The 27005-nt window shown below is 49.5% G+C and overlaps 1 protein-coding gene across 2 annotated transcripts in view; it reads left to right on the top strand.

The window, feature by feature from the left end:
- The window catches only part of LOC132805703 (beta-1,4 N-acetylgalactosaminyltransferase 1-like), a 187528-nt gene that overhangs the window by 29501 nt on the left and 131022 nt on the right, over positions 1 to 27005 (top strand). For both annotated transcript variants that reach the window (XM_060820895.1, XM_060820894.1), the window contains exons 3-5: positions 682 to 843; positions 4031 to 4137; positions 8549 to 8586. In XM_060820895.1, the coding sequence (XP_060676878.1) occupies positions 682 to 843; positions 4031 to 4137; positions 8549 to 8586 (307 nt within the window). The remainder of the gene's footprint in view (positions 1 to 681; positions 844 to 4030; positions 4138 to 8548; positions 8587 to 27005) is intronic.

Raw genomic sequence — 27005 nt, 5'->3', positions numbered from 1 at the left:
GCGCCAACAAACACTACTCTAAATCTACACTGGTCCCGCTTTCCCACACTAGGCCCCATAGCCTGGAATATGATGACACTTCAAGCTCATCCAAGTACATCTTAAAGGTTTCCCCCACCCCCACCCATTTTAAAATGATTGCCCCCTTGTTATTGACCCTTTGACTGAGGGGAACAACTGCTTGCTATCCACTCTGTCCATGCACTTTGTAATCTTACACACTTTGATCAGGTCCCTCCTCAACCTTCTCTGCTCTATAGAAAACAACCTGAGCTTATGCATTCTGTCTTCGTCACTGAACTGCTCCATCCCAGGCATCATCCTGGCGAATCTCCTCTGCACCCCCTCCAGTACAATCCCATCCTTCCTCTCATGTGGGTTATGTGTTCCTTCTGCTGAAAAGGCCACTGATCTGAAACACTAACTCCCTTCATCTCTCCAGATGCTGTTTATTGATCTTTTGTTGTTGAGTGACTGAACTGATGGCGGGGAGCTGGAGTTAAGGAACAGAAGTTCCCTCCCCGACCCCCGACCCCCGACCCCCGACCCCTGACCCACTTGAACGGTGGAACGTGCAGGAAGGCCTTCCTCCTGTCTCTCTGTTTTATGTCTTGAATAACTCTTGTAGCAGACACTACCAGCTCATTTCACCATCTTTGATTCTCGTTTCTTTGTCTGCAGTCAGCTGACAAGAGATGATTGCAACTGTGAAGAAGAGAAGACTTTCTTCGGCAACCTCATCAGTCGAGACTCCGTCACCGACTTGGAGCTGGTCTTTGACGCGGCAGAGCGCCAAGAGGTCAAACAAAGGCGGGAAAGGGAGTACCACCATTTTCGAGAAAGGTATGGTTTGATCCATTTGCGATGCGTTTGTAACTTTGAGAGTGAAAGGATGATGGGAAGATGTCTTCCAAATGCTAGCCAGGAACATCACCTCACTCCAATTGGGCCTTTTGGCTCATCTATATTTTAAAAGTCAGTTTGATCTCTTCTTTGACTGCTATCTCCTCTCCCATGCATGCCGTAGCATCATCATCCCAATCGCAGAGCTGAACGATCTTATTTGAAACGTGTTTTTCCTTCATTTGTCTCCTCTTCTGCTCTGCTGGCTTAGATTAGACTAGATTAGATTCTCTACAGTATGGAAACAGGCCCTTCGGCCCAACAAGTCCATACCGCCCCTCTGAAGTGTAACCCATTCCCCTACCCTATATTCACCCCTGACTAATTCACCTAACACTGTGGGCAATTTCCCATGGGCAATTTCCCATGGCCAATTCACCTGACCTGCACATCTTTGGATTGTGGGAGGAAACCCACACAGACACTTTGTTCTCAGCTTTGTGTTTTTTTTCTTCATCCCTTCAGGTAATGGTGGCAGTTTATGTCTCATTTAAGCCCAGCTTGTGTCCTTTAGAGTCATAGAGTCCGACAGGACAGAGACAGGCCCAAACTGGTCCATGCCGACCAAACTGTCCATCCACACGAACCCCATTTCCCTGCACTTGGCCCATATCCTTCTAAACCTTTCCTGTCCATGTATTTGTCCAAAGGCCTTTTAAATGTTGTTAATGTACCCACCTCAACCACTTCTGCTGGCAGCTCATCCCACCGTGTACCATCCTCTGTGTAAAAATGTTGCCCCTCAGGTTCCCTTTTAATCTTTCCCCTCTAACCTTAAACTGATACCCTCTCGTCCTCGATTCCCAATGCTGGGGAAAACGACAGTGCATTCACCCTATTCATGCCTGTCATGATCTTATACACCTCTGTAAGGTCCCCCCTCAGTCTCCTACGCTCTAAAGATAAAAGTCCGAGCTTGTCCAGCCTCTCTCCCTATAACTCAGACCGTTGTAACTGGCAACATCCTTGTAACTTTCTTCTGCACTCTTTCCAGTTTAAGAACATCCTTCCTACAGCACAGTGACCAGAACTGAACACAATACTCCAAGTACGGCCTCACCAACATCCTGTGCAATTGCAACATAATGTCCCAACTTCTCCACTCAATGCTCTGACTGACTGCATCCCAGGAGGCGTTTTGGAAACTGCATCATAAAATCTCCCTCTCGACCGACCTCCAGCACAAACTCTCTCCTTTGTTCTTCTTGACCTCACACCCTTCCCACTCCCTTAAAAGAAAACCACCCAGCTCCTCTCTGGTGCTAATGAGAGGTCCACAGACTGAAATGTTCACTTTGAATCTCTTGGAGACCTTGGAGTGCAGCTTCATAGCTCCTCGAACGTGGAGTCGCAGGTAGATAGGATGGTGAAGAAGGTGTTTGGTATGCTTTCCTTTATTGGTCAGAGTATTGAGTACAGGAGTTGGGAGGTCATGTTGCGGCTGTACAGGACATTGGTTAGGCCACTGTTGGAATATTGCGTGCAATTCTGGTCTCCTTCCTATCGGAAAGATGTTGTGAAACTTGAAAGGGTTCAGAAAAGATTTACAAGGATGTTGTCAGGGTTGGAGGATCTGAGCTACAGGGAGAGGCTGAACAGGCTGGGGCTGTTTTCCCTGGAGCGTCGGAGGCTGAGGGGTGACCTTCTAGAGATTTATAAAATCATGAGGGGCATGGATAGGGTAAATAGGCAAAGTCTTTTCCCTGGGGTGGGAGAGTCCAGAACTAGAGGGCATAGGTTCAGGGTGAGAGGGGAAAGATACAAAACAGACCTAAGGGGCAACTTTTTCACACAGAGGGTGGTACATGTGTGGAATGAGCTGCCAGAGGAAGTGGTGGAGGCTGGTACAATTACAACATTTAAAAGGCATCTGGATGGGTATATGAATGGGAAGGGTTTGGAGGGATATGGGCCAGGTGCTGGCAAATGGGACTAGATGAATTAAGGATATCTGGTCGGTATGGACGAGTTGGACCGAAGGGTCTGTTTCCATGCTGTACATCTCTATGACTCTGGGTGAAGACATCTCTTCTCATCTCAGTTCTAAATGGCCTCCCCCATATCCCTGTTCTGGAATCCCCAACCATCAGAATCCTGCATCTAATTTCTGAGAATTTTCTAGGTTTCTATAAGACCCCCACCCCTGCCCTCATTTTCTTAATCTCCAGTCAATACAGTCCTAACAGGTTCCTTTTAAATCTTTACCCTCTCACCCTAAACCTATACCCTCTAGTTCTGGACTCCTCTACCCTGGGGAAAAAAGACTTTGTCTATTTATCCTATCCATGTCCTTCATGATTTTATAAACCTCTAGAAGGTCACCCCTCAGCCTCCGACACTCCAGGGAAAACAGCCCCAGCCTATTCAGCCTCTCACTACAACTCAAATCCTCCAACTCTGGCAACATCCTTGTAAATCTTTTCTGAACCCTTTCAAGTTTCACAACATCTTTCCGATAGGAAGGAGACCAGAATTGCACACAATATTCCAACAGTGGCCTAACTAATGTCCTGTACAGCCACAACATGACCTCCTAACTCCTGTACTCAATACTCTAACCAATAAAGGAAGGCATACCAAACGCCTCCTTCACTATCCTATCTACCTGCAACTCCACTTTCAAGGAGCTATGAACCTGCACTCCAAGGTCTCTTTGTTCAGCAACACTCCTCAGGACCTTCCCATTAAGTGTATAAGTCCTGCTAAGATTTGCTTTTCCATAGTGCAATTTGACTTCCAAATGACTTGCTGTATCTGCATACCAACTTTTATGTATTTTGAAAAGTTTACTCATGGGACATGGGCGTCACAGGCTGGGACCTGCATTTATTGCCTGTCCCTGGTTGAGAAGGTGGGAGGAGGGTGAGCTGCCATCTTGAACCGCTGCAGTCCATGTGTTGTGGGTTGACCCACAATGTCCTGAGGGAGGGAATTCCAGGACTTTGACCCAGCGACAGTGAAGGAACGGCGATAGATTTCCAAATCTGGTTTATGTACCAGGAGACCGAGACCTCTCTCATATTAACTCTGTTTTTCTCTCAACAGATTCTGCGAAGCCTACTGAGTGTTTGCAGCATTTTCTGTTTGTATTTCTTGCTTTACCTTTTGTATTTTGGTTCCCTTCTAGGACCAGGTCTTCCGCAGATGCGTTGCTGTTTGCCAAAGCAAATTCTCCCTTGGAATACCCCATTCAAGGTGTTGAAGTGAGGCCTATGAAAACCATCTTAATACCAGGTTAGAAAAACCAATCCGGAAGGGCGTGCCTTTATATCACACCTAATTCAGAAGGTTGCAAAGGGCTGAAATGCCTTTTTTTTTCCCCAGTGTAGTCCCTGGCAGAGTGAAGTAATACTTATTGGCACAAAAGCCCCTGTAGCAAGGCTGTGAGCATTGTCCTATCAGAGACCTTAGCATTATTCCTTGGGATGTAGGCTGACGAAGCCAATATTTGTTGCCTGTCTCTAATTGCCCTGGAATTGCCCATTTCAGAGGGCGGTTAAGAGTCAACCACGTTGGCTGTGGGTCTGGAGTCACGTGTAGGCCCAGACTGGGTAAGGACGGCAGACTTCCTTCCCGAAAGGACATCAGTCAACTAGATGGGATTTTTCTGACAATTGGGAATGATTTTGTGGTCATCATTAGACTCTTCATTCCAGACTTGTAAAACTGAATTCACATTCCACCATCTGCTGTGGCAGGATTTGATTCCAGGTCCTCAGAACATTACTTGGGTCTCTGGTGTAATGGTCTGACGATAATGCCACTAGGCCATTGCAGCCCCACAGTGAGAAATCCTGGCTTCGTACTGGTTAGATCTGTTAACAATGAACAGAAGTAAACCATAGCCAAGCTGACAGGTAGTTAACAGGACCAGGGGGTCCAATCCAATCTCCGTTTGGTTATCAGCAGAATATCAGCAAAACCATAGAAAAATGATATGAAAGATCAGGGGCTCCACACACACTGAGCTGTGCCGATAGCTAAAATAACTCTGTGCTGCCATTTCCAGCATTTGGAAATCTAAGCTCATCTCAACCCATGTGAGCACATTTCACCAATTGTGCTTCCAGTGAAAACACCAAGCCTAGAAGCTTGTTATCAGCACATGTATTCTGTAGTCCATTCAATAATAAACCTGGGGCTAATTAGCACAAAGACATGTGCTAATTCTACAGCATTGAAGGAGGCTATACAGCCCTTGGAGTATAGGCTAGCACAACCCAGCCAGTTCCACTCTATCCCCATATTGATTTATTTCCATCAAGTACCATTCATTTTCTTTTGGAAATCATTGATACCCTCTGCTTTCAGCATCCCTGTGGGCACAGAGTTGCAGGACCTTACAACTCCTTGCATAACAAAGTGCCTTCCTAAATACACCCTCTCCTCCCTACAACTATTGCCCAGAACCTCTCCCCCTTGCAGCATCAGTTAATGGGAGCAGTTTCTCTTTGTCTACCTTATGTAAACTTGTTATAGTCTTGTCCACCTTGATCCTCTCAATCTCCAAGGAAACCAATCCCTGCTTCTCCCACTCTAACCTTGTCACGAAAATTCCACGTTGCTGGAACCGTTCTGTAAATCCCTTCTGCCCTGCCTTGAGTATCCCCCACCTCCTTCTGAAAGGCTGAAGACCAGAACTGGACACAGTGTTCTCACTGGGGCCTAAGCAGGGCTTTGTAAAGGTTCAGCATCACATCCTGCTTTTGTACTTTCTGAAGACCAAGATCTCATATCTGTTGCTAACCACCTTCTCAACATGTCCTGCCACCTTCGAAGATCTCTGTGCATACTCCCACAAGGTCCCTCTGTTGCTGCACACTCTTTAGAACTGTGTCATTAAATCCGTGTCACCCCTCCCTATCTCTTTGGTCAAAATGCATCACCTTGCACCTTCTCTGCATGAAACCCCTACAGTGTGGGAGCAGGCTATTTGGCCCATCAGGTCCACACCAACCCCGCGGAGAGCATTCCTCCCAGACCACCCCATAAACCTACATTTCCCACGGCCAATCCACCCTAACCTGCACATCCCTGGGCACTATGGGACAATTTACCACGGCCAATCCACCCTAACCTGCACATCCCTGGGCACTATGGGACAATTTAGCACGGCCAATCCACCCTAACCTGCACATCCCTGGACACTATGGGACAATTTAGCACGGCCAATCCACCCTAACCTGCACATCCCTGGGCACTATGGGACAATTTAGCACGGCCAATCCACCCTAACCTGCACATCCCTGGGCACTATGGGACAATTTACCACGGCCAATCCACCCTAACCTGCACATCCCTGGGCACTATGGGGTAATTTAGCATGGCCAATCCACCATAACCTGCACATCCCTGGACTGTGGGTGGAAACCCACGCAGACACGGGGAGAATGCCGAAACCCCCCACACACGCCTGAGGCTGGAATCGAACCTGGGACCCTGGTACTGTAAGCCAGCAGTGCTAACCACTGAGCCACCGTGCTGCCCTGTTGGCCCACATGGTGAGTGCTGGTGTTTATAGTTCCTTATGGGGAAGTAATGGTCTAGTGATATTATCGCTAAGTTATTCATCTAATACCCCCAGGTTCGATTCTTGCCATGGCAGATGGTGGAATCTGAATCCAATGTTAGTTTTTAAATCTCGGTTTATCAGTGTAATGGTGATCATAAACCCATTGGCAGTTTAGGGAAAACCCATCTGCCCTTTGAGAGAAGGGAATCTGCCGCCTTTACCAGGTCTGGTCTACATGTGACTCTAGACCCACAGTAAGTGTGGTTGGCTCTTCACCACCCTGTGGGGGGGGGGCAATAATTAGGGCAATGAATGTTGGCCCAACCAGTGATGTTTACATCCTGTGACTGAAACCTCAAAACAATTCACACAAATCTTGTCTTACTCTTCTTCATCTCATCCCATCAGGTATTCGAATCCTTTCTTCCTCACCTTTATCCATCCTTACGTTTGTCAAGACTAGACACCACGGCCCTCCCTGTGGGAGTGAGTACCACATTCTCCCCGTTCTTCAGCTGTCCGACATTTCCCCCTGAATTCCTGGTGGCATTTATTAAAGACTCTTTCAGATTTGTGGATGGGAATATCTTCTCCTCATTCCTGATGAAGAGCTTATGCCCGAAACATCGATTCTCCTGCTCCTTGGATGCTGCCTGACCAGTTGTGCTTTTCCAGCACCATATTTTTTGATCCAGATATCTTCTCTGCATCTACCTGATAATTTAAACATGTTTGTTATGTTATCTCATTTTTGCATTTCCTTTCTCCGGCCTTTCTGTAACCATTTCTTTCTAATGTGGAGACAAGAGCTGTGCTCAGTGCGAGAGATGTTTCTCTTCACACATGTTATGGCATATTCACAGGACTTCATCACATACATGGAACAACCAAAGTCTTAAAGCACACAAAATGTAAATAAAATAAATGAATACAATGAAAATTAAATCCTGTGTGGTTCCATTCCACCCCCCCCCCCCCCCCCCCCACACACACACACACACACACCCCGCCACTAGCATGGGGGATCAGTGGTTAGCGCTGCTGCCTCACAGCGCCAGAGAATTGGGTTCGATTCCAGCCTCAGGCGACTGTGTGGAGTTTGCACACTCTCCCCGTGTCTGCGTGGGTTTCCTCCGGGTGCTCCGGTTTCCTCCCACAGTCCAAAGATGTGCAGGTTAGGGTGGATTGGCCATGCTAAATTGTCCCATAGTGTCCCAGGGGTGTGCAGGTTAGGGTGGGTTAGCTAGGATTGGGTAGGGGGATGGGACTGGGTGCGATTCTCTGCAGAGGGTGTATGTGGACTCAAGACCTTACACGGCCTGCTGCCACAATGTGGCAATTCTACTGACCTCCATCCACCATTCTTCACTCAACCGAGAAGGTGGGAGCAGGTTGAGAACATCTCCTCCTCCAAGCCTGCTCCCCCCATTCATCCCAATCGTGGCTGATCACCCTCCAAAGGTCCCTGATTGCACTCTTGCCCCATCGTGTTCGATCCCTTCATCCCGAAGAATGATATCTGTCTCCTCTTGAAAACATGAACTCCCAGAATTGCTGTCAATCCCCTTTTATATTCAGTAGTTCAAGACACATTCCAAGCCAGAGGGAGCAAGAGGCCTGACTGGTCTGAGATGGGAAATCCATACAAGGAGTCCAGGCTATAAACCCAGAATCCTGACACATTCTGCTTGGTGATTGGTTTTGATGCGATTTGGCCCCCAGAGACTTGATAACCCCTAAATGTATGTGTCATTAAATCCTTGCTTTTCCTCATCCTGCCCCGTTTTCTGAGCCCTGCTGGATATAAATCTCCCCATGCTCGTGTATCTCTGTGATCATAGAAATGTACAGCACGGAAACAGGCCCTTCGGTCCAACCCATCCGTGTTGACCAGATATCCCAACCCAACCTAGTCCCACCTGCCAGCACCCGGCCCAAACCCTTCCTATTCATATACCCATCCAGATGCCTGTTAAATGTTGCAATTGTACCAGCCTCCACCACACCCTCTGGCAGCAGTTTTCATGTGAAGTCCTACAGTTGCTGCAGATGGTGGTTGCTGGAGCTGTGTTGCCTGACTAACCCAGGCCTTGAGCCTCCTGATAATCTGTCTTGCCTTCCTCATTTGAACAGGTTTAAAGCTGCAAGCTGCACCACAGCATCACTTCAAGGTAAGACTTCTGCAGTTCAGCTTCGATAAAGTCGAAAGCAAGTTTTGGTTTATGGTTGAATGTAAAAGGACAGTCTGTACGAGTGAGAAGGAATTAATGTTGCGATAGTTAACTCAGTGACCATTATTTTTGACTGTGAGTCACAGAAACAGAAAGATTTACATCACATCAAGAGATCGTTCAACCCATTGTGTCACTAACAACCACCTAGAGTCACACAACCCGGAAACAGACCCTTCGGCCCAACTCGTCCATGCCGACCAGATATCCTAAATTAATCTCGTCCCATTTGCCAGCATTTGGCCCGAGTTCAAACCTAGAGGACATAGGTTCAAGGTGAGAGGGGAAAGATTTAAAAGGGACCTGAGGGGTAACTTGCTCTCACGGAGGGTGGTACGTGTATGGAATGAGCTGCCTGAGGATGTGGTGGAGACAAAAAAAACCGTGGAGATGCTGGAATCCAAGGGAGACAAAGCAGGAGGCTGGAAGGGCACAGCAAGCCAGGCAGCATCAGGAGGTGGAGACGTAGAGGAGGCTGGTACAATTACAACATTTAAAAGGCCCCCACCACTTCCTCTGGCAGCTCATTCCATGCACATACCACCCTCTGTGTGAAATAGTTGCCCCTTAGGTCTCTTTTATATCGTTCCCCTCTCACCCTAAACCTATACCCTCTAGTTCTGGACTCCCTGACTCCAGGGAAAAGACTTTGCCTATTTACCCTATCCATGCTCCTCATGATTTTATAAACCTCTATAAAGTCACCCCTCAGCCTCCGACGCTCCAGGGAAAACAGCCCCAGCCTGTTCAGCCTCTCCCTATAGCTCAAACCCTCCAACCCTGGCAACATCCTTGTAAATCTTTTCTGAACCCTTTCAAGTTTCACATCATCCTTCCGATAGGAAGGAGACCAGAATTGCACGCAATATTCCAACAGTGGCCTAACCAATGTCCTGTACAGCCGCAACATGACCTCCCAACTCCTGTACTCAATACTCTGACCAATAAAGGAAAGCATACCAAACGCCTTCTTCACTATCCTATCTACCTGTGACTCCACTTTCAAGGAGCTATGAACCTGCACTCCAATGTCTCTTTGTTCAGCAACGCTCCCCAGGACCTTACCATTAAGTGTATAAGTCCTGCTAAGATTTGCTTTCCCAAAATTCAGCACCTCACATTTATCTGAATTGAACTCCATCTGCCCCTTCTCAGCCCATTGGCCCATCTGGTCCAGATCCTGTTGTAATCTGAGGTAACCCTCTTTGCTGTCCACTACACCTCCAATTTTGGTGTCATCTGCAAACTTACTAACTGTACCTCTTATGCTCCCATCCAAATCATTTATGTAAATGACAAAAAGTAGAGGGCCCAGCACCCATCCTTGTGGCACTCCACTGGTCACAGGCCTCCAGTCTAAAAAACAACCCTCCACCATCACCCTCTGTCTTCTACCTTTGAGCCAGTTCTGTATCCAAATGGCTAGTTCTCTCTGTATTCCATGAGATATAACCTTGCTAACCAGTCTCCCATGGGGAACCTTGTCGAATGCCTTACTGAAGTCCATATAGATCACATCTACCACTTTGCCCTCATCAATCCTCTTTGTTACTTCTTCAAAAACTCAATCAGGTTTGTGAGACATGATTTCCCATGCACAAAGCCATGTTGACTATCCCAAATCAGTCCTTGCCTTTCCAAATACATGTACATCCTGTCCCTCAGGATTCCCTCCAACAACTTGCCCACCACCGAGGTCAGACTCACTGGTCTATAGTTCCCTGGCTTGTCCTTACCGCCCTTCTTAAACAGTGGCACCACGTTTGCCAACCTCCAGTCTTCCTGCACCTCACCTGTGACTATCGGTGATACAAATATCTCAGCAAGAGGCCCAGCAATCACTTCTCTAGCTTCCCACAGAGTTCTCGGGTATCTGTCAGCCAGGGCTCTCTGATTGGACCAGATTAACAGCTCCAATCAGGGAACCCATCGTCTGAGAGGTCCACCTGGCTGACATTGTTACTGCAGCTCAGAGAAAAACATGCAATACAGAACGAACCTCGATTATCTGAACAAGACGGGCTGGGGGGGGTTTTGTTTGGATAACTGATCAGGGTTCCTGTGGTGGTGGGCGTTAGCAAGGACAGGATTCTGATGGCGACCCTGTTCCTGCTCCCACTGCCAGCCCAGCTGCCTGCTCTCCCTCTGCTTTTATTAAAATTTAACAAAATTTTTGGGGTCCTGGAGGTCTTGTTCAGATAATCCGGTATTCGGATAATTGATGTTCAGATAACCGAGGTTGTTCTGTATTTTGCTTCCGAGGAACGTTATCTGTGTGCACTTTGATTTTCAAATGACGACCTCACACTGTCTTCGTTGTCCAAGTGGTATCCAAGGAAAATTGGCCAGGGGTGTTGTAGGGTTGGCACTTGGCGAGAGCGTATGTGGCAGGCAGGCAGGCAGCAAGATGGGTTAGGGATGTGGCACAAGCCTCGAAGCAAAACCTGGCCTTCCAGCCGTGTGAGATAAAGGCAAGCGTGATACAGTGTGATGAGCCTGATGTTTGCTCACCACTCTGAGCAAGGTTTCTCCTGAACTTTGAACTCTGAGAGGTCAACCAGTAATGCGTTGCAGGGCAAGAGATATCCAGAACTGGTACAGGCTGGTTTACTCATCAGAGGCAATTTTTTCTTTCAGACCAGACTGGTTTCTTTGTTCATAATTTCTTTCATGAACGCATTGGCGGTGTACCCATCAAAGATGGCTGACAGTTCAAAACCTTCCGACAAAGAAAATGGTTTTACATTATGTCGACCGATACCAAGTTTCCAATCAAAAGCTTTACACATTTACTCACTGATATGGGCAGCAGGATGGCCCCACGCATTGCTGCCTCACATATCTGGGTGGGGTGCTGTTCGGAGGGTGGGTGAAGGGCCTGTTTGCACACTGTTGGGAATCGATGATTCTAGCCCTGAGATGCATCGATATACCTGGTAGTACCTGGCGATATGGATATGAAATCTCGGCCTAATCCCTGGGAGTTTACAAATCTCATTTGTGAGTCTCCCTGTAAAATGGCTTCCCTGATCAGAGTCCATCTGAATAGACATTGCACTGACCTGTGAAACCTATCTATCCTACGTTATTCCATTTTCATCCATATGCCTGTGTAATGACCATTTAAATGCCCTTAAAGTTGATGAGTCTACTGGGCACTCTCTGAGTAAAGAAACTACCCCTGATATCTGTCCTATATCTATCACCCCTCAAGTTAAAGCGATGTCCCCTTGTGCTAGCCATCACCATCCGAGGAAAAAGGCTCTCACTGTCCACCCCATCTAACCCTCTGATTATCTTGTATGTCTCTATTAAGTCACCTCTCAACCTTCTTCTCTCTAATGAAAACAGCCTCAAGTCCCTCAGCCTTTCCTCTTAAGGCCTACCCTCCATACCAGGTAACATCCTGGTAAATCTCCTCTGCACCCTTTCCAAAGCTTCCACATCCTCCCTATAATGCCGTGACCAGAACTATACACAATACTCCAAGTGCAGCTGCACCAGAGTTTTGTCCAGCTGCAGCATAACCTCATGGTTCCGAAACTCCAATCCCTCTACCAATAAAACCTAACACACTGTATGCTTCCTTAACAACCCTATCAACCTGGGTGGCAACTTTCCGGGATCTATGTATGTAGACGCAGAGATCTCTTTGCTCATCTACACTACCGAGGATCTTACCATGACCCCAGTACTCTGTATTCCTGTTTGCTTCTTTCAAAGTGAATCACCTCACCCTTTTCCACACCCTCCATTTGCCACTTCTCAGCCTAGCTCTGCAGCTTATCTATGTCCCTCTGTAACCTGCAATATCCTTCAGCACTATCCACAACTCCACTAACCTTAGTATCATTCGCAAATTTACTAACCCATCCTTCTACGCCCTCATCCAGGTCATTTATAAAAATGACAAACAGCAGTGGCCCCAAAACAGATTCTTGTGGTACACCGTTCATAACAGAACTCCAGGATGAACGTTTCCCATCAACCACCACCCTCTGTCTTCTTTCAGCTAGCCAATTTCTGACCCAAACTGCCACATCACCCTCAATCCCATGCCTCTGTATTTTGTGCAATAGCCTACCATGGGGAACCTGATCAAACCCCTTACTGAAATCCATATACACCACATCAACTGCTTTACCCTCATCCACCTGTTTGGTCACCGTCTCAAAGAACTCAATAAGGTTTGTGAGGCACGGCCTACTCTTCACAAAGCCGTGTTGACTATCCCTAATCAACTTATTCCTATCAAGATGATTGTAATGCCTATCTCTTATAACCTTTTCCAACACTTTGCCCACACCCGAAGTAAGGTTGAAAGGTCTATAATTATCAGGGTTGTCTCTACTTCCCTTCTTGAACAAGAGGGAATAGTCCAGTAAAATCGATCTGTATGTGTTCCCAGGGCCCCCTTGGATTTGATTTCATTTATAATACTCACATGTACCTAAGTACAGTGAAAACCTTTGTTTTGTCAGCAGTACAGGCAGATCCTGGTAAGCAAGGACTCACAGATCATAGGGTACATGGACAGAGAGAAGCATACAGAGTTACACTGCACGGGGTGTGCACTAGGAATGATCAACATGATTTGGAGTTGGAGAGGTCCATTCAGGAACCTAATAACAGCTGGGAAGAAGCTGTCCCTGAACCTGCTGGAGCGTGTGTTCAAGCTTCTGTCTCTTCAGCCCTGATGGAAGGGGTTGCAGAGAGCATCCTCGGGGTGGGAGGGGTCTTTGATGAGGTTGGCAGCCTTTCCACCACATGTCAATGGAGTCTGTGGAGGGGGGGTTGGCTTTTTGTGATGGTCTGGGCTGTGCATCCCACCTTCTGTAATTTGTTACAGTCCTGGGCAGAGCAGTTACCACACCAGACCGTTACGTACCTGGACAGTCTGCTTTCTGTGGAACATCTGGAGATGTTGGTGAGGGTGCTGGTGGACACGCGGAATTTCCTGAGCTGCGTGAGGAAGGAGAGACATTATTACACCTCCTTGACTGTCACATTGACTGTACGTGGGGAGACCAGGACAGACTGTCAGCTATTGTCACTCTGAGAAACTTGACACGCTCAACCCTCTCAACCTCCACTCTGTTGGTGTAGATGGGGGGGTGTTCTCCTCCTTCCTTCCTGAAGTCAATGCTCAGTTCTTTAGTTTGGCCGACGTTGAGAGAGAGGTTGTTCTCAGTGCACCAGGTCACCAAGCCCTGTATCTCCTTCCTGTATTCTGATTCCTGTTTGATAGCCATCCTACCATGGTGGTGTCAACAACAAACTTGTAGATGACATTCATTCCAAATTTAGTTATGCAGTTGTGGGTGTCCAGGGAGTACAGTAGGAGGCTGAGATCGCATCCTTGGGGGCCTCCAGTGCTGACTGTTATTGTGCAGGAAGTGCTGTTGTCTACCCTCACTGATTGCAGTCTGTGGGTCGGGGAAGCTGAGGATCCAGAGAGTGGAGCTGATACCGAGGTCTCAGAGCTGGAGGGGATCATGGTCTTGAGGGCAGCGCTGCAGTCAATGAGCAGGAGTCTGATGTAGGTGTCCTTGTTGTCCAGATGTTCCAGGCAAGAGTGCAGGGCTAGGGAAATGGAGTCCCCTATAGACCTGTTACATGGGTAGGCAAATTGCAGGGCATCAAGGAGGGCGGGAGAGGTTGAAGACATCAGTGAATACCTCCGCCAGCTGGTCTGTACAGGATCTAAGTGCATGGCCAGAGACACTGTTTGGGTCCGTCGCTTTCCTCCGGTTTCCTCTCAGGAAGACTGAGCTGATGTCTGCAGCGGTGACGGAGGGAACAGGTACGTCTGGGGCTGTTCGGGCAGGTGACAGCACACCACTGGCATCCTGCTTGGACCGATGTGGTCAGGGTTGGTGTTGTAATCTTCACTGCTCTCCCTCAGTGAGGAATCGGACACACTGGTGGCAATATTTTGCACTTTCTCTCCCAATTCCTTGCCACCATCAACATCTACTCAATAGATTCAACGTGTCATAGAGTCACATGGCACGGGAACAGACCCTTTGGCTGACCCTAATCCCAAACTAAACTAGTCCCACCTGCCCGCCCTTGGCCCATCTCCCTCCAAACCTTTCCTATTCACATCCTGATCCAAATGTCTTTTAAATGTTGTCACTGTCCCCACATCCACCACTTCCTCAGGAAGTTCATTCCACACACGACCCACTCTCTGTGTAAACAAACTGCCTCTCATGTCCTTTTTAAAACTTTCTCCTCTCACCTGAAAAGTATGGCCCCTAGACTTGAAATTCCCCACCCTGCAGAAAAGGCCCTTGCTATTCACTTTATCTGTATCCCTCATGATTTTATAAGCCTCTATAAGGTCATTCCTCAACCTCCGACGCTCCAGTGAAAATAGTTCCAGCCTATCCAGCCTCTCCTTCTAACTCAAAACCCTCCAATCCCGGCAACATTCTGGTAAATCTCTTCTGACCCCTCTCCAGTTTAATAATATCCTTCCTGTAACGGGGTGACCAGAACTGGACACAGTTCTCCAGACGAGACCTCACCAATGTCCTGTACAACCTCAATGTGACGCTCCAACATCCGACATATCTAGGGCAGTAGACATTGAAGATTGGTATTTTTTTAATCCCTTCACCAGATAGGGGTGTCGCTGGCTAGGGCAGCATTTATTGCCCATCCCTAATTGCCCAGAGGGCAGTGAAAAGTTAGTGACATGGCTGTGGGTCTCTAGTCGCGTGTAGGCCCAGACCAGGTAAGGATGCCAGTTTCCTTCCCTAGAGGGCATTTGTGAACCAGATGGACTCACCAGCCCCGCAACAATGGATTCATGGCTAGCATTAAAGTTGTGCATTTTTTTTTAGTTGAATTCAAATTCCACCATCTGCCACGGCGGGATTTGAACCCGGGTCTCTGGGTTAACAGTCCAGCAAGAATACCACTCGGCCTTCGCTCCCCCCGGCCCTGTGCTACAATCAGGTGTAACTGAGGAATAACGGCTCACAGGGCCCTGCTAGTCTACAGTGAGTCGAAATGACCCATCCTGCTTTTCAGCTGACCCCAAGTGGAGAGAGTCAGTGGGCGGAGCGACGTATCCCACTATTCCCTACTCCCCTCGGTCCTTGATTATGTTGATGACAGCAGCTGCGGTTTCTGCTTGAATTGAGTGTTGTTTCTTGGGTAGGTGTGTCAGTCCTGGTACTTCAACTGACTCTCCTAACGTATATCCAGTCTTCTGTTGAGGTCTTGCCTATATGTCTGGGAACCTTCCACATAATGCTCATAGTTTGCCAGTGCATGCCAATGTTCGATGAGCCCAATGCAAGCGTACCCAACCATCATGCATATTGGGTGCATTTATTTCCCTTTTCTCTGTTCCACCCTGTACTCTCGTGGATCTACATTCTCTCCCCCCCCCTCACCTCCCCAATAGCCGTTGAGTGTCTATACACAAAGTAGTGCCCCCGCCATTCAGGCATATCCAGAACCAGGCTGGCACCTTGACCCTTTCCAGTGTTTAAAGTACCCACTCACGTCTCCTAGCTTCGAGTCTCCGGCTCCTCTCATTGAGATTTCCCGCTGGACTTGAAGGGCTTTTCCTTGTTTGTAACAGATACCAACAGTCCTGGGTCGATTCACATTCTGTTCCCCCTGTCAGTGTGGTCAGAGCCGTTCTCAGGTCTCCCTCTGGTGGGCGGGGGGGGGGGGGGGGCGGGGGGGGGGGCGTTCCTACCTGCTTGGCCTGCATCACTTTAATCAAGCCTGTTTTTTTAAAATCAGCTTCCTCCCTTTTTTCCCTTTTCTTCAGCGTTTTATTCTGTTGTTTGGCTTCATCACCTGCTGGGACACCTTCCTTCCTCCTGCAGTGTTTTTGATAAAACTGTGGTGACCCATTTTTCTGTCAGTTGGTCCGTTGCTCTCGCCTTATGGCTCGCTTTTAAGAGCAGTCACTGCGAAAGTTACCCGCCCGTATCCAAGACAGATGCCCAGTGAGTCTGCTCACGCCATCAGTTTGTTCGATGGAGCACACTGCTGTGCACCAAGATGTCCGCCCTTTAGACCGAGCACTGCTGAGCTCATTGACAAGGCGTTTGGTATGCATTCCTCTATTGGTCAGACAACCACCTGATGAAGAGGCAGTGCCTTGAAAGCTAGAGCCTGTTGGATTTTTAATTGTATTGGTCAGAGCACTGAGTACAGGAGATGGGAGGTCACGTTGCAGCCTAACATTGGTTAGGCCACTTTGGGAATATTGCGTGCAATTCTGGTCTCCCTCCTATTGAAAGGATGTTGTCACACTTAAAAGGGTTCACAAAAGATTGACAAGGATGTTGCCAGGGTTTGAGCTATAGGGAGAGGCTGAACAGGCTGGGGCTGTTTTCCCTGGAGCATCGGAGGCTGACCTCATTGAGGTTTATAAAGTGGTGCTGGGCGTGGACAGGACGAATACCTCCGGCTTCCAAATCGAGCTTGGCCAACCTATTTGGGAAGATACTTGAAAATTAAGGAGGCAGGTTGGGATGTCACCAAGGTGTTTAAGGAGTGAGAAAGCACCACTTCATTGACAGCTCATCGTGATGCTTCGGCAGTTCATTCGACACTTGTTCACAGGAGGTCGTGTCGGAGTCTGCAACGAATCTCTCCGTAAGCACCATGTCCGGCTTGGAAAACATCTGGTGGAAATGCGATTACATCAAGGCATACCAAGTGAACAGGAACCATTGCTGGGAATGCAGCAGTGATTAGGGAGCAGGGAAGGTCCATTCCCACGAAGGGAGGGCAGTTTCAGGATGAAACTGCAAAGTCGTTTCACTTTGAGGGGAGATTCTTCGCAAATAATCTGCAGGGTGGAATCTTGGATAACCAAGATGAATGTTGGAAGGAGCAGAATTTCAGATCTGTCTGCAGCGATGAATAAGGATGGCCTCGCCTCGTCAGGAAAAGACCAACAGGGCTGACGTTCCAGGCTAATTTTCCAATGTCTGCAATCAGACTGAAACCTCCTGTTCAAACTTGTCCGTGTAAATGGCACCTGATCCGCAGTGGGGAGAGGGATTCGTGTTACAGCAAGGACAGCTGGCACAAGTTCTCCGAGCAGATGACAGCATTTCTCACAGAATTATGAAATCAGGACACAAAGCAGAGTTCCAAACTAGGGACTGCATTGGACCTGCAACCCGTTTGCAAGTGTCCCACACCCTCTCACCCGACTTGCTTTGAGAATCTAACACCTCTCCAGAGTGCAGACACATCCCTTAAAATATGACCTGATCCCAACAGGACACAGTGCTCAATGTGGGTCTGACACTGAACTGGACACAGTGCTCAATGTGGGTCTGACACTGAACTGGGCACAGTGCTCAATGTGGGACTGACACTGAACAGGACACAGTGCTCCATGTGGGTCTGACACTGAACTGGGCACAGTGCTCAATGTGGGACTGACAATGAACAGGACACAGTGCTCCATGTGGGTCTGACACTGAACTGGGCACAGTGCTCAATGTGGGGCTGACACTGAACTGAGCACAGTGCTCAATGTGGGACTGACACTGAACTGGGCACAGAGCTCAATGTGGGACTGACACAGAACTGGACACAGTGCTCAATGTGGGACTGACACAGAACTGGGCACAGTGCTCAATGTGGGACTGACACTGAACTGGGCACAGTGCTCAATGTGGGTCTGACACTGAACTGGGCACAGTGCTCAATGTGGGACTGACACTGAACTGGGCACAGTGCTCAATGTGGGACTGACACTGAACTGGGCACAGTGCTCAATGTGGGACTGACACTGAACTGGACACAGTGCTCAATGTGGGACTGACACTGAACTGGGCACAGTGCTCAATGTGGGACTGACACTGAACTGGGCACAGTGCTCTATGTAGGACTGACACTGAACTGGACACAGTGCTCAATGTGGGTCTGACACTGAACTGGACACAGTGCTCAATGTGGGGCTGACACTGAACTGGACACAGTGCTCAATGTGGGACTGACACTGAAATGGGCACAGTGCTCAATGTGGGTCTGACACTGAACTGGGCACAGTGCTCAATGTGGGACTGACACTGAACTGGGCACAGACCTCAATGTGGGACTGACACTGAACTGGACACAGAGCTCAATGTGGGACTGACACTGAACTGGACACACTGCTCAATGTGGGACTGACACTGAACTGGACACAGTGCTCAATGTGGGACTGACAAGGAACTGGACACAGTGCTCAATGTGGGACTGACACTGAACTGAACACAGTGCTCAATGTGGGACTGACACTGAACTGGACACAGTGCTCAATGTGGGTCTGACACTGAACTGGACACAGTGCTCAATGTGGGACTGACACTGAACTGGACACACTGCTCAATGTGGGACTGACACTGAACTGGACACAGTGCTCAATGTGGGACTGACAAGGAACTGGACACAGTGCTCAATGTGGGACTGACACTGAACTGAACACAGTGCTCAATGTGGGACTGACACTGAACTGGACACAGTGCTCAATGTGGGTCTGACACTGAACTGGACACAGTGCTCAATGTGGGACTGACACTGAACTGGACACAGTGCTCAATGTGGGACTGATACTGAACTGGACACAGTGCTCAATGTGGGTCTGACACTGAACTGGACACAGAGCTCAATGTGGGACTGACACTGAACTGGACACACTGCTCAATGTGGGACTGACACTGAACTGGACACAGTGCTCAATGTGGGACTGACAAGGAACTGGACACAGTGCTCAATGTGGGACTGACACTGAACTGAACACAGTGCTCAATGTGGGACTGACACTGAACTGGACACAGTGCTCAATGTGGGTCTGACACTGAACTGGACACAGAGCTCAATGTGGGACTGACACTGAACTGGACACACTGCTCAATGTGGGACTGACACTGAACTGGACACAGTGCTCAATGTGGGACTGACAAGGAACTGGACACAGTGCTCAATGTGGGACTGACACTGAACTGAACACAGTGCTCAATGTGGGACTGACACTGAACTGGACACAGTGCTCAATGTGGGTCTGACACTGAACTGGACACAGTGCTCAATGTGGGACTGACACTGAACTGGACACACTGCTCAATGTGGGACTGACACTGAACTGGACACAGTGCTCAATGTGGGTCTGACACTGAACTGGACACGTGCTCAATGTGGGACTGACACTGAACTGGGCACAGAGCTCAATGTGGGACTGACACTGAACTGGACACACTGCTCAATGTGGGACTGACACTGAACTGGACACAGTGCTCAATGTGGGTCTGACACTGAACTGGACACGCTGCTCAATGTGGGACTGACACTGAACTGGGCACAGTGCTCAATGTGGGTCTGACACTGAACTGGGCACAGTGCTCAATGTGGGTCTGACACTGAACTGGGCACAGTGCTCTATGTGGGACTGACCACTGAACTGGACACAGTGCTCAATGTGGGACTGACACTGAACTGGACACAGTGCTCAATGTGGGACTGACACTGAACTGGACACAGTGCTCAATGTGGGACTGACACTGAACTGGACACAGTGCTCAATGTGGGACTGACACTGAACTGGACACAGTGCTCAATGTGGGTCTGACACTGAACTGGACACAGTGCTCAATGTGGGACTGACACTGAACTGGACACACTGCTCAATGTGGGACTGACACTGAACTGGACACAGTGCTCAATGTGGGTCTGACACTGAACTGGACACGTGCTCAATGTGGGACTGACACTGAACTGGGCACAGAGCTCAATGTGGGACTGACACTGAACTGGACACACTGCTCAATGTGGGACTGACACTGAACTGGACACAGTGCTCAATGTGGGTCTGACACTGAACTGGACACGTGCTCAATGTGGGACTGACACTGAACTGGGCACAGTGCTCAATGTGGGTCTGACACTGAACTGGGCACAGTGCTCAATGTGGGTCTGACACTGAACTGGGCACAGTGCTCTATGTGGGACTGACCACTGAACTGGGCACAGTGCTCTATGTGGGACTGACCACTGAACTGGACACAGTGCTCAATGTGGGACTGACACTGAACTGGACACAGTGCTCAATGTGGGACTGACACTGAACTGGACACAGTGCTCAATGTGGGACTGACACGGAACTGGACACAGAGCTCAATGTGGGACTGACACTGAACTGGGCACACTGCTCAATGTGGGACTGACACTGAACTGGGCACAGAGCTCAATGTGGGACTGACACTGAACTGGACACAGTGCTCAATGTGGGACTGACACTGAACTGGACACAGTGCTCAATGTGGGACTGACACTGAACTGGACACAGTGCTCAATGTGGGACTGACACTGAACTGGGCACAGTGCTCAATGTGGGACTGACACTGAACTGGACACACTGCTCAATGTGGGACTGACACTGAACTGGGCACAGTGCTCAATGTGGGACTGACACTGAACTGGGCACAGTGCTCAATGTGGGACTGACACTGAACTGGGCACAGTGCTCAATGTGGGACTGACACTGAACTGGGCACAGACCTCAATGTGGGACTGACACTGAACTGGACACAGTGCTCAATGTGGGACTGACACTGAACTGGACACAGTGCTCAATGTGGGACTGACACTGAACTGGACACAGTGCTCAATGTGGGACTGACACGGAACTGGACACAGTGCTCAATGTGGGACTGACACTGAACTGGACACAGTGCTCAATGTGGGACTGACACTGAACTGGGCACAGTGCTCAATGTGGGTCTGACACTGAACTGGACACAGTGCTCAATGTGGGACTGACACTGAACTGGACACAGTGCTCAATGTGGGACTGATACTGAACTGGGCACAGTGCTCTATGTGGGACTGACCACTGAACTGGACACAGTGCTCAATGTGGGACTGACACTGAACTGGACACAGTGCTCAATGTGGGACTGACACTGAACTGGACACAGTGCTCAATGTGGGGCTGACACTGAACTGGACACAGTGCTCAATGTGGGACTGACACGGAACTGGACACAGTGCTCAATGTGGGACTGACACTGAACTGGACACAGTGCTCAATGTGGGACTGACACGGAACTGGACACAGAGCTCAATGTGGGACTGACACTGAACTGGGCACACTGCTCAATGTGGGACTGACACTGAACTGGGCACAGAGCTCAATGTGGGACTGACACTGAACTGGACACAGTGCTCAATGTGGGACTGACACTGAACTGGACACAGTGCTCAATGTGGGACTGACACGGAACTGGACACAGTGCTCAATGTGGGACTGACACTGAACTGGACACAGTGCTCAATGTGGGACTGACACTGAACTGGGCACAGTGCTCAATGTGGGTCTGACACTGAACTGGACACAGTGCTCAATGTGGGACTGACACTGAACTGGACACAGTGCTCAATGTGGGACTGACACTGAACTGGGCACAGTGCTCAATGTGGGACTGACCACTGAACTGGACACAGTGCTCAATGTGGGACTGACACTGAACTGGACACAGTGCTCAATGTGGGGCTGACACTGAACTGGACACAGTGCTCAATGTGGGACTGACACGGAACTGGACACAGTGCTCAATGTGGGACTGACACTGAACTGGGCACAGTGCTCAATGTGGGACTGACACTGAACTGGGCACAGTGCTCAATGTGGGACTGACACTGAACTGGACACAGTGCTCAATGTGGGACTGACACTGAACTGGACACAGTGCTCAATGTGGGACTGACACTGAACTGAGCACAGTGCTCAATGTGGGACTGACACTGAACTGGACACAGTGCTCAATGTGGGACTGACACTGAACTGGGCACAGTGCTCAATGTGGGACTGACACTGAACTGGACACAGTGCTCAATGTGGGACTGACACTGAACTGGGCACAGTGCTCAATGTGGGACTGACACTGAACTGGACACAGTGCTCAATGTGGGACTGACACTGAACTGGACACAGTGCTCAATGTGGGACTGACACTGAACTGGACACAGTGCTCAATGTGGGACTGACACTGAACTGGGCACAGTGCTCAATGTGGGTCTGACACTGAACTGGACACAGTGCTCAATGTGGGACTGACACTGAACTGGACACAGTGCTCAATGTGGGACTGACACGGAACTGGACACAGTGCTCAATGTGGGACTGACACTGAACTGGGCACAGTGCTCAATGTGGGACTGACACTGAACTGGACACAGTGCTCAATGTGGGACTGACACTGAACTGGGCACAGTGCTCAATGTGGGACTGACACTGAACTGGACACAGTGCTCAATGTGGGACTGACACTGAACTGGACACAGTGCTCAATGTGGGACGGACACTGAACTGGACACAGTGCTCAATGTGGGACTGACACTGAACTGAGCACAGTGCTCAATGTGGGACTGACACTGAACTGGGCACAGTGCTCAATGTGGGACTGACACTGAACTGGGCACAGTGCTCAATGTGGGACTGACACTGAACTGGGCACAGTGCTCAATGTGGGACTGACACAACTGGACACAGTGCTCAATGTGGGACTGACACTGAACTGGACACAGTGCTCAATGTGGGACTGACACTGAACTGGCACACTGCTCAATGTGGGACTGACACTGAACTGGGCACAGTGCTCAATGTGGGAGTGACACTGAATGAGCACAGTGCTCAATGTGGGACTGACACTGAACTGGACACAGTGCTCAATGTGGGACTGACACTGAACTGGACACAGTGCTCAATGTGGGACTGACACTGAACTGGGCACAGTGCTCAATGTGGGTCTGACACTGAACTGGACACAGTGCTCAATGTGGGACTGACACTGAACTGGACACAGTGCTCAATGTGGGACTGACACTGAACTGGACACAGTGCTCAATGTGGGACTGACACTGAACTGGACACAGTGCTCAATGTGGGACTGACACTGAACTGGACACAGTGCTCAATGTGGGACTGACACTGAACTGGGCACAGTGCTCAATGTGGGACTGACACTGAACTGGACACAGTGCTCAATGTGGGACTGACACTGAACTGGACACAGTGCTCAATGTGGGACTGACACTGAACTGGACACAGTGCTCAATGTGGGACTGACACTGAACTGGGCACAGTGCTCAATGTGGGACTGACACTGAACTGGACACAGTGCTCAATGTGGGACTGACACTGAACTGGGCACAGTGCTCAATGTGGGACTGACACTGAACTGGGCACAGTGCTCAATGTGGGACTGACACTGAACTGGACACAGTGCTCAATGTGGGACTGACACTGAACTGGACACAGTGCTCAATGTGGGACTGACACTGAACTGACACAGTGCTCAATGTGGGACTGACACTGAATGAGCACAGTGCTCAATGTGGGTCTGACACTGAACTGGACACGCTGCTCAATGTGGGACTGACACTGAACTGGGCACAGTGCTCAATGTGGGACTGACACTGAACTGGACACAGTGCTCAATGTGGGACTGACACTGAACTGAGCACAGTGCTCAATGTGGGACTGACACTGAACTGGACACAGTGCTCAATGTGGGACTGACACTGAACTGGACACAGTGCTCAATGTGGGACTGACACTGAACTGGGCACAGTGCTCAATGTGGGACTGACACTGAACTGGACACAGTGCTCAATGTGGGACTGACACTGAACTGGACACAGTGCTCAATGTGGGACTGACACTGAACTGGACACAGTGCTCAATGTGGGACTGACACTGAACTGGACACAGTGCTCAATGTGGGACTGACACTGAACTGGACACAGTGCTCAATGTGGGACTGACACTGAACTGGACACAGTGCTCAATGTGGGACTGACACTGAACTGGGCACAGTGCTCAATGTGGGACTGACACTGAACTGGACACAGTGCTCAATGTGGGACTGACACTGAACTGGACACAGTGCTCAATGTGGGACTGACACTGAACTGGACACAGTGCTCAATGTGGGACTGACACTGAACTGGACACAGTGCTCAATGTGGGACTGACACTGAACTGGACACAGTGCTCAATGTGGGACTGACACTGAACTGGACACAGTGCTCAATGTGGGACTGACACTGAACTGGGCACAGTGCTCAATGTGGGACTGACACTGAACTGGGCACAGAGCTCAATGTGGGACTGACACTGAACTGGACACAGTGCTCAATGTGGGACTGACACTGAACTGGACACAGTGCTCAATGTGGGACTGACACGGAACTGGACACAGTGCTCAATGTGGGACTGACACTGAACTGGACACAGTGCTCAATGTGGGACTGACACTGAACTGGGCACAGTGCTCAATGTGGGACTGACACTGAACTGGACACAGTGCTCAATGTGGGACTGACACTGAACTGGACACAGTGCTCAATGTGGGACTGACACTGAACTGGGCACAGTGCTCAATGTGGGACTGACACTGAACTGGGCACAGTGCTCAATGTGGGACTGACACTGAACTGGACACAGTGCTCAATGTGGGACTGACACTGAACTGGGCACAGTGCTCAATGTGGGACTGACACTGAACTGGACACAGTGCTCAATGTGGGACTGACACTGAACTGGACACAGTGCTCAATGTGGGACTGACACTGAACTGGACACAGTGCTCAATGTGGGACTGACACGGAACTGGACACAGTGCTCAATGTGGGACTGACACTGAACTGGACACAGTGCTCAATGTGGGACTGACACTGAACTGGGCACAGTGCTCAATGTGGGTCTGACACTGAACTGGACACAGTGCTCAATGTGGGACTGACACTGAACTGGACACAGTGCTCAATGTGGGACTGACACTGAACTGGGCACAGTGCTCTATGTGGGACTGACACTGAACTGGACACAGTGCTCAATGTGGGACTGACACTGAACTGGACACAGTGCTCAATGTGGGACTGACACTGAACTGGACACAGTGCTCAATGTGGGACTGACACTGAACTGGACACAGTGCTCAATGTGGGACTGACACGGAACTGGACACAGTGCTCAATGTGGGACTGACACTGAACTGGACACAGTGCTCAATGTGGGACTGACACGGAACTGGACACAGTGCTCAATGTGGGACTGACACTGAACTGGGCACAGTGCTCAATGTGGGACTGACACTGAACTGGGCACAGAGCTCAATGTGGGACTGACACTGAACTGGACACAGTGCTCAATGTGGGACTGACACTGAACTGGACACAGTGCTCAATGTGGGACTGACACGGAACTGGACACAGTGCTCAATGTGGGACTGACACTGAACTGAACACAGTGCTCAATGTGGGACTGACACTGATCTGGGCACAGTGCTCAATGTGGGTCTGACACTGAACTGGACACAGTGCTCAATGTGGGACTGACACTGAACTGGACACAGTGCTCAATGTGGGACTGATACTGAACTGGGCACAGTGCTCTATGTGGGACTGACCACTGAACTGGACACAGTGCTCAATGTGGGACTGACACTGAACTGGACACAGTGCTCAATGTGGGACTGACACTGAACTGGACACAGTGCTCAATGTGGGGCTGACACTGAACTGGACACAGTGCTCAATGTGGGACTGACACGGAACTGGACACAGTGCTCAATGTGGGACTGACACTGAACTGGGCACAGTGCTCAATGTGGGACTGACACTGAACTGGGCACAGTGCTCAATGTGGGACTGACACTGAACTGGACACAGTGCTCAATGTGGGACTGACACTGAACTGGCACACTGCTCAATGTGGGACTGACACTGAACTGAGCACAGTGCTCAATGTGGGACTGACACTGAACTGGACACGCTGCTCAATGTGGGACTGACACTGAACTGGGCACAGTGCTCAATGTGGGACTGACACTGAACTGGACACAGTGCTCAATGTGGGACTGACACTGAACTGGACACAGTGCTCAATGTGGGACTGACACTGAACTGGACACAGTGCTCAATGTGGGACTGACACTGAACTGGACACAGTGCTCAATGTGGGACTGACACTGAACTGGACACAGTGCTCAATGTGGGACTGACACTGAACTGGACACAGTGCTCAATGTGGGACTGACACTGAACTGGACACAGTGCTCAATGTGGGACTGACACTGAACTGGACACAGTGCTCAATGTGGGACTGACACTGAACTGGGCACAGTGCTCAATGTGGGTCTGACACTGAACTGGACACAGTGCTCAATGTGGGACTGACACTGAACTGGACACAGTGCTCAATGTGGGACTGACACTGAACTGGACACAGTGCTCAATGTGGGACTGACACTGAACTGGCACACTGCTCAATGTGGGACTGACACTGAATGAGCACAGTGCTCAATGTGGGACTGACACTGAAC

The sequence above is a fragment of the Hemiscyllium ocellatum genome, chromosome X (genome assembly GCF_020745735.1).
Source record: "Hemiscyllium ocellatum isolate sHemOce1 chromosome X, sHemOce1.pat.X.cur, whole genome shotgun sequence".
Classification (NCBI taxonomy): domain Eukaryota; kingdom Metazoa; phylum Chordata; class Chondrichthyes; order Orectolobiformes; family Hemiscylliidae; genus Hemiscyllium; species Hemiscyllium ocellatum.
Note: the sequence above shows the minus strand (reverse complement) of the source record. Positions and strands in the feature narration are given on the sequence as shown.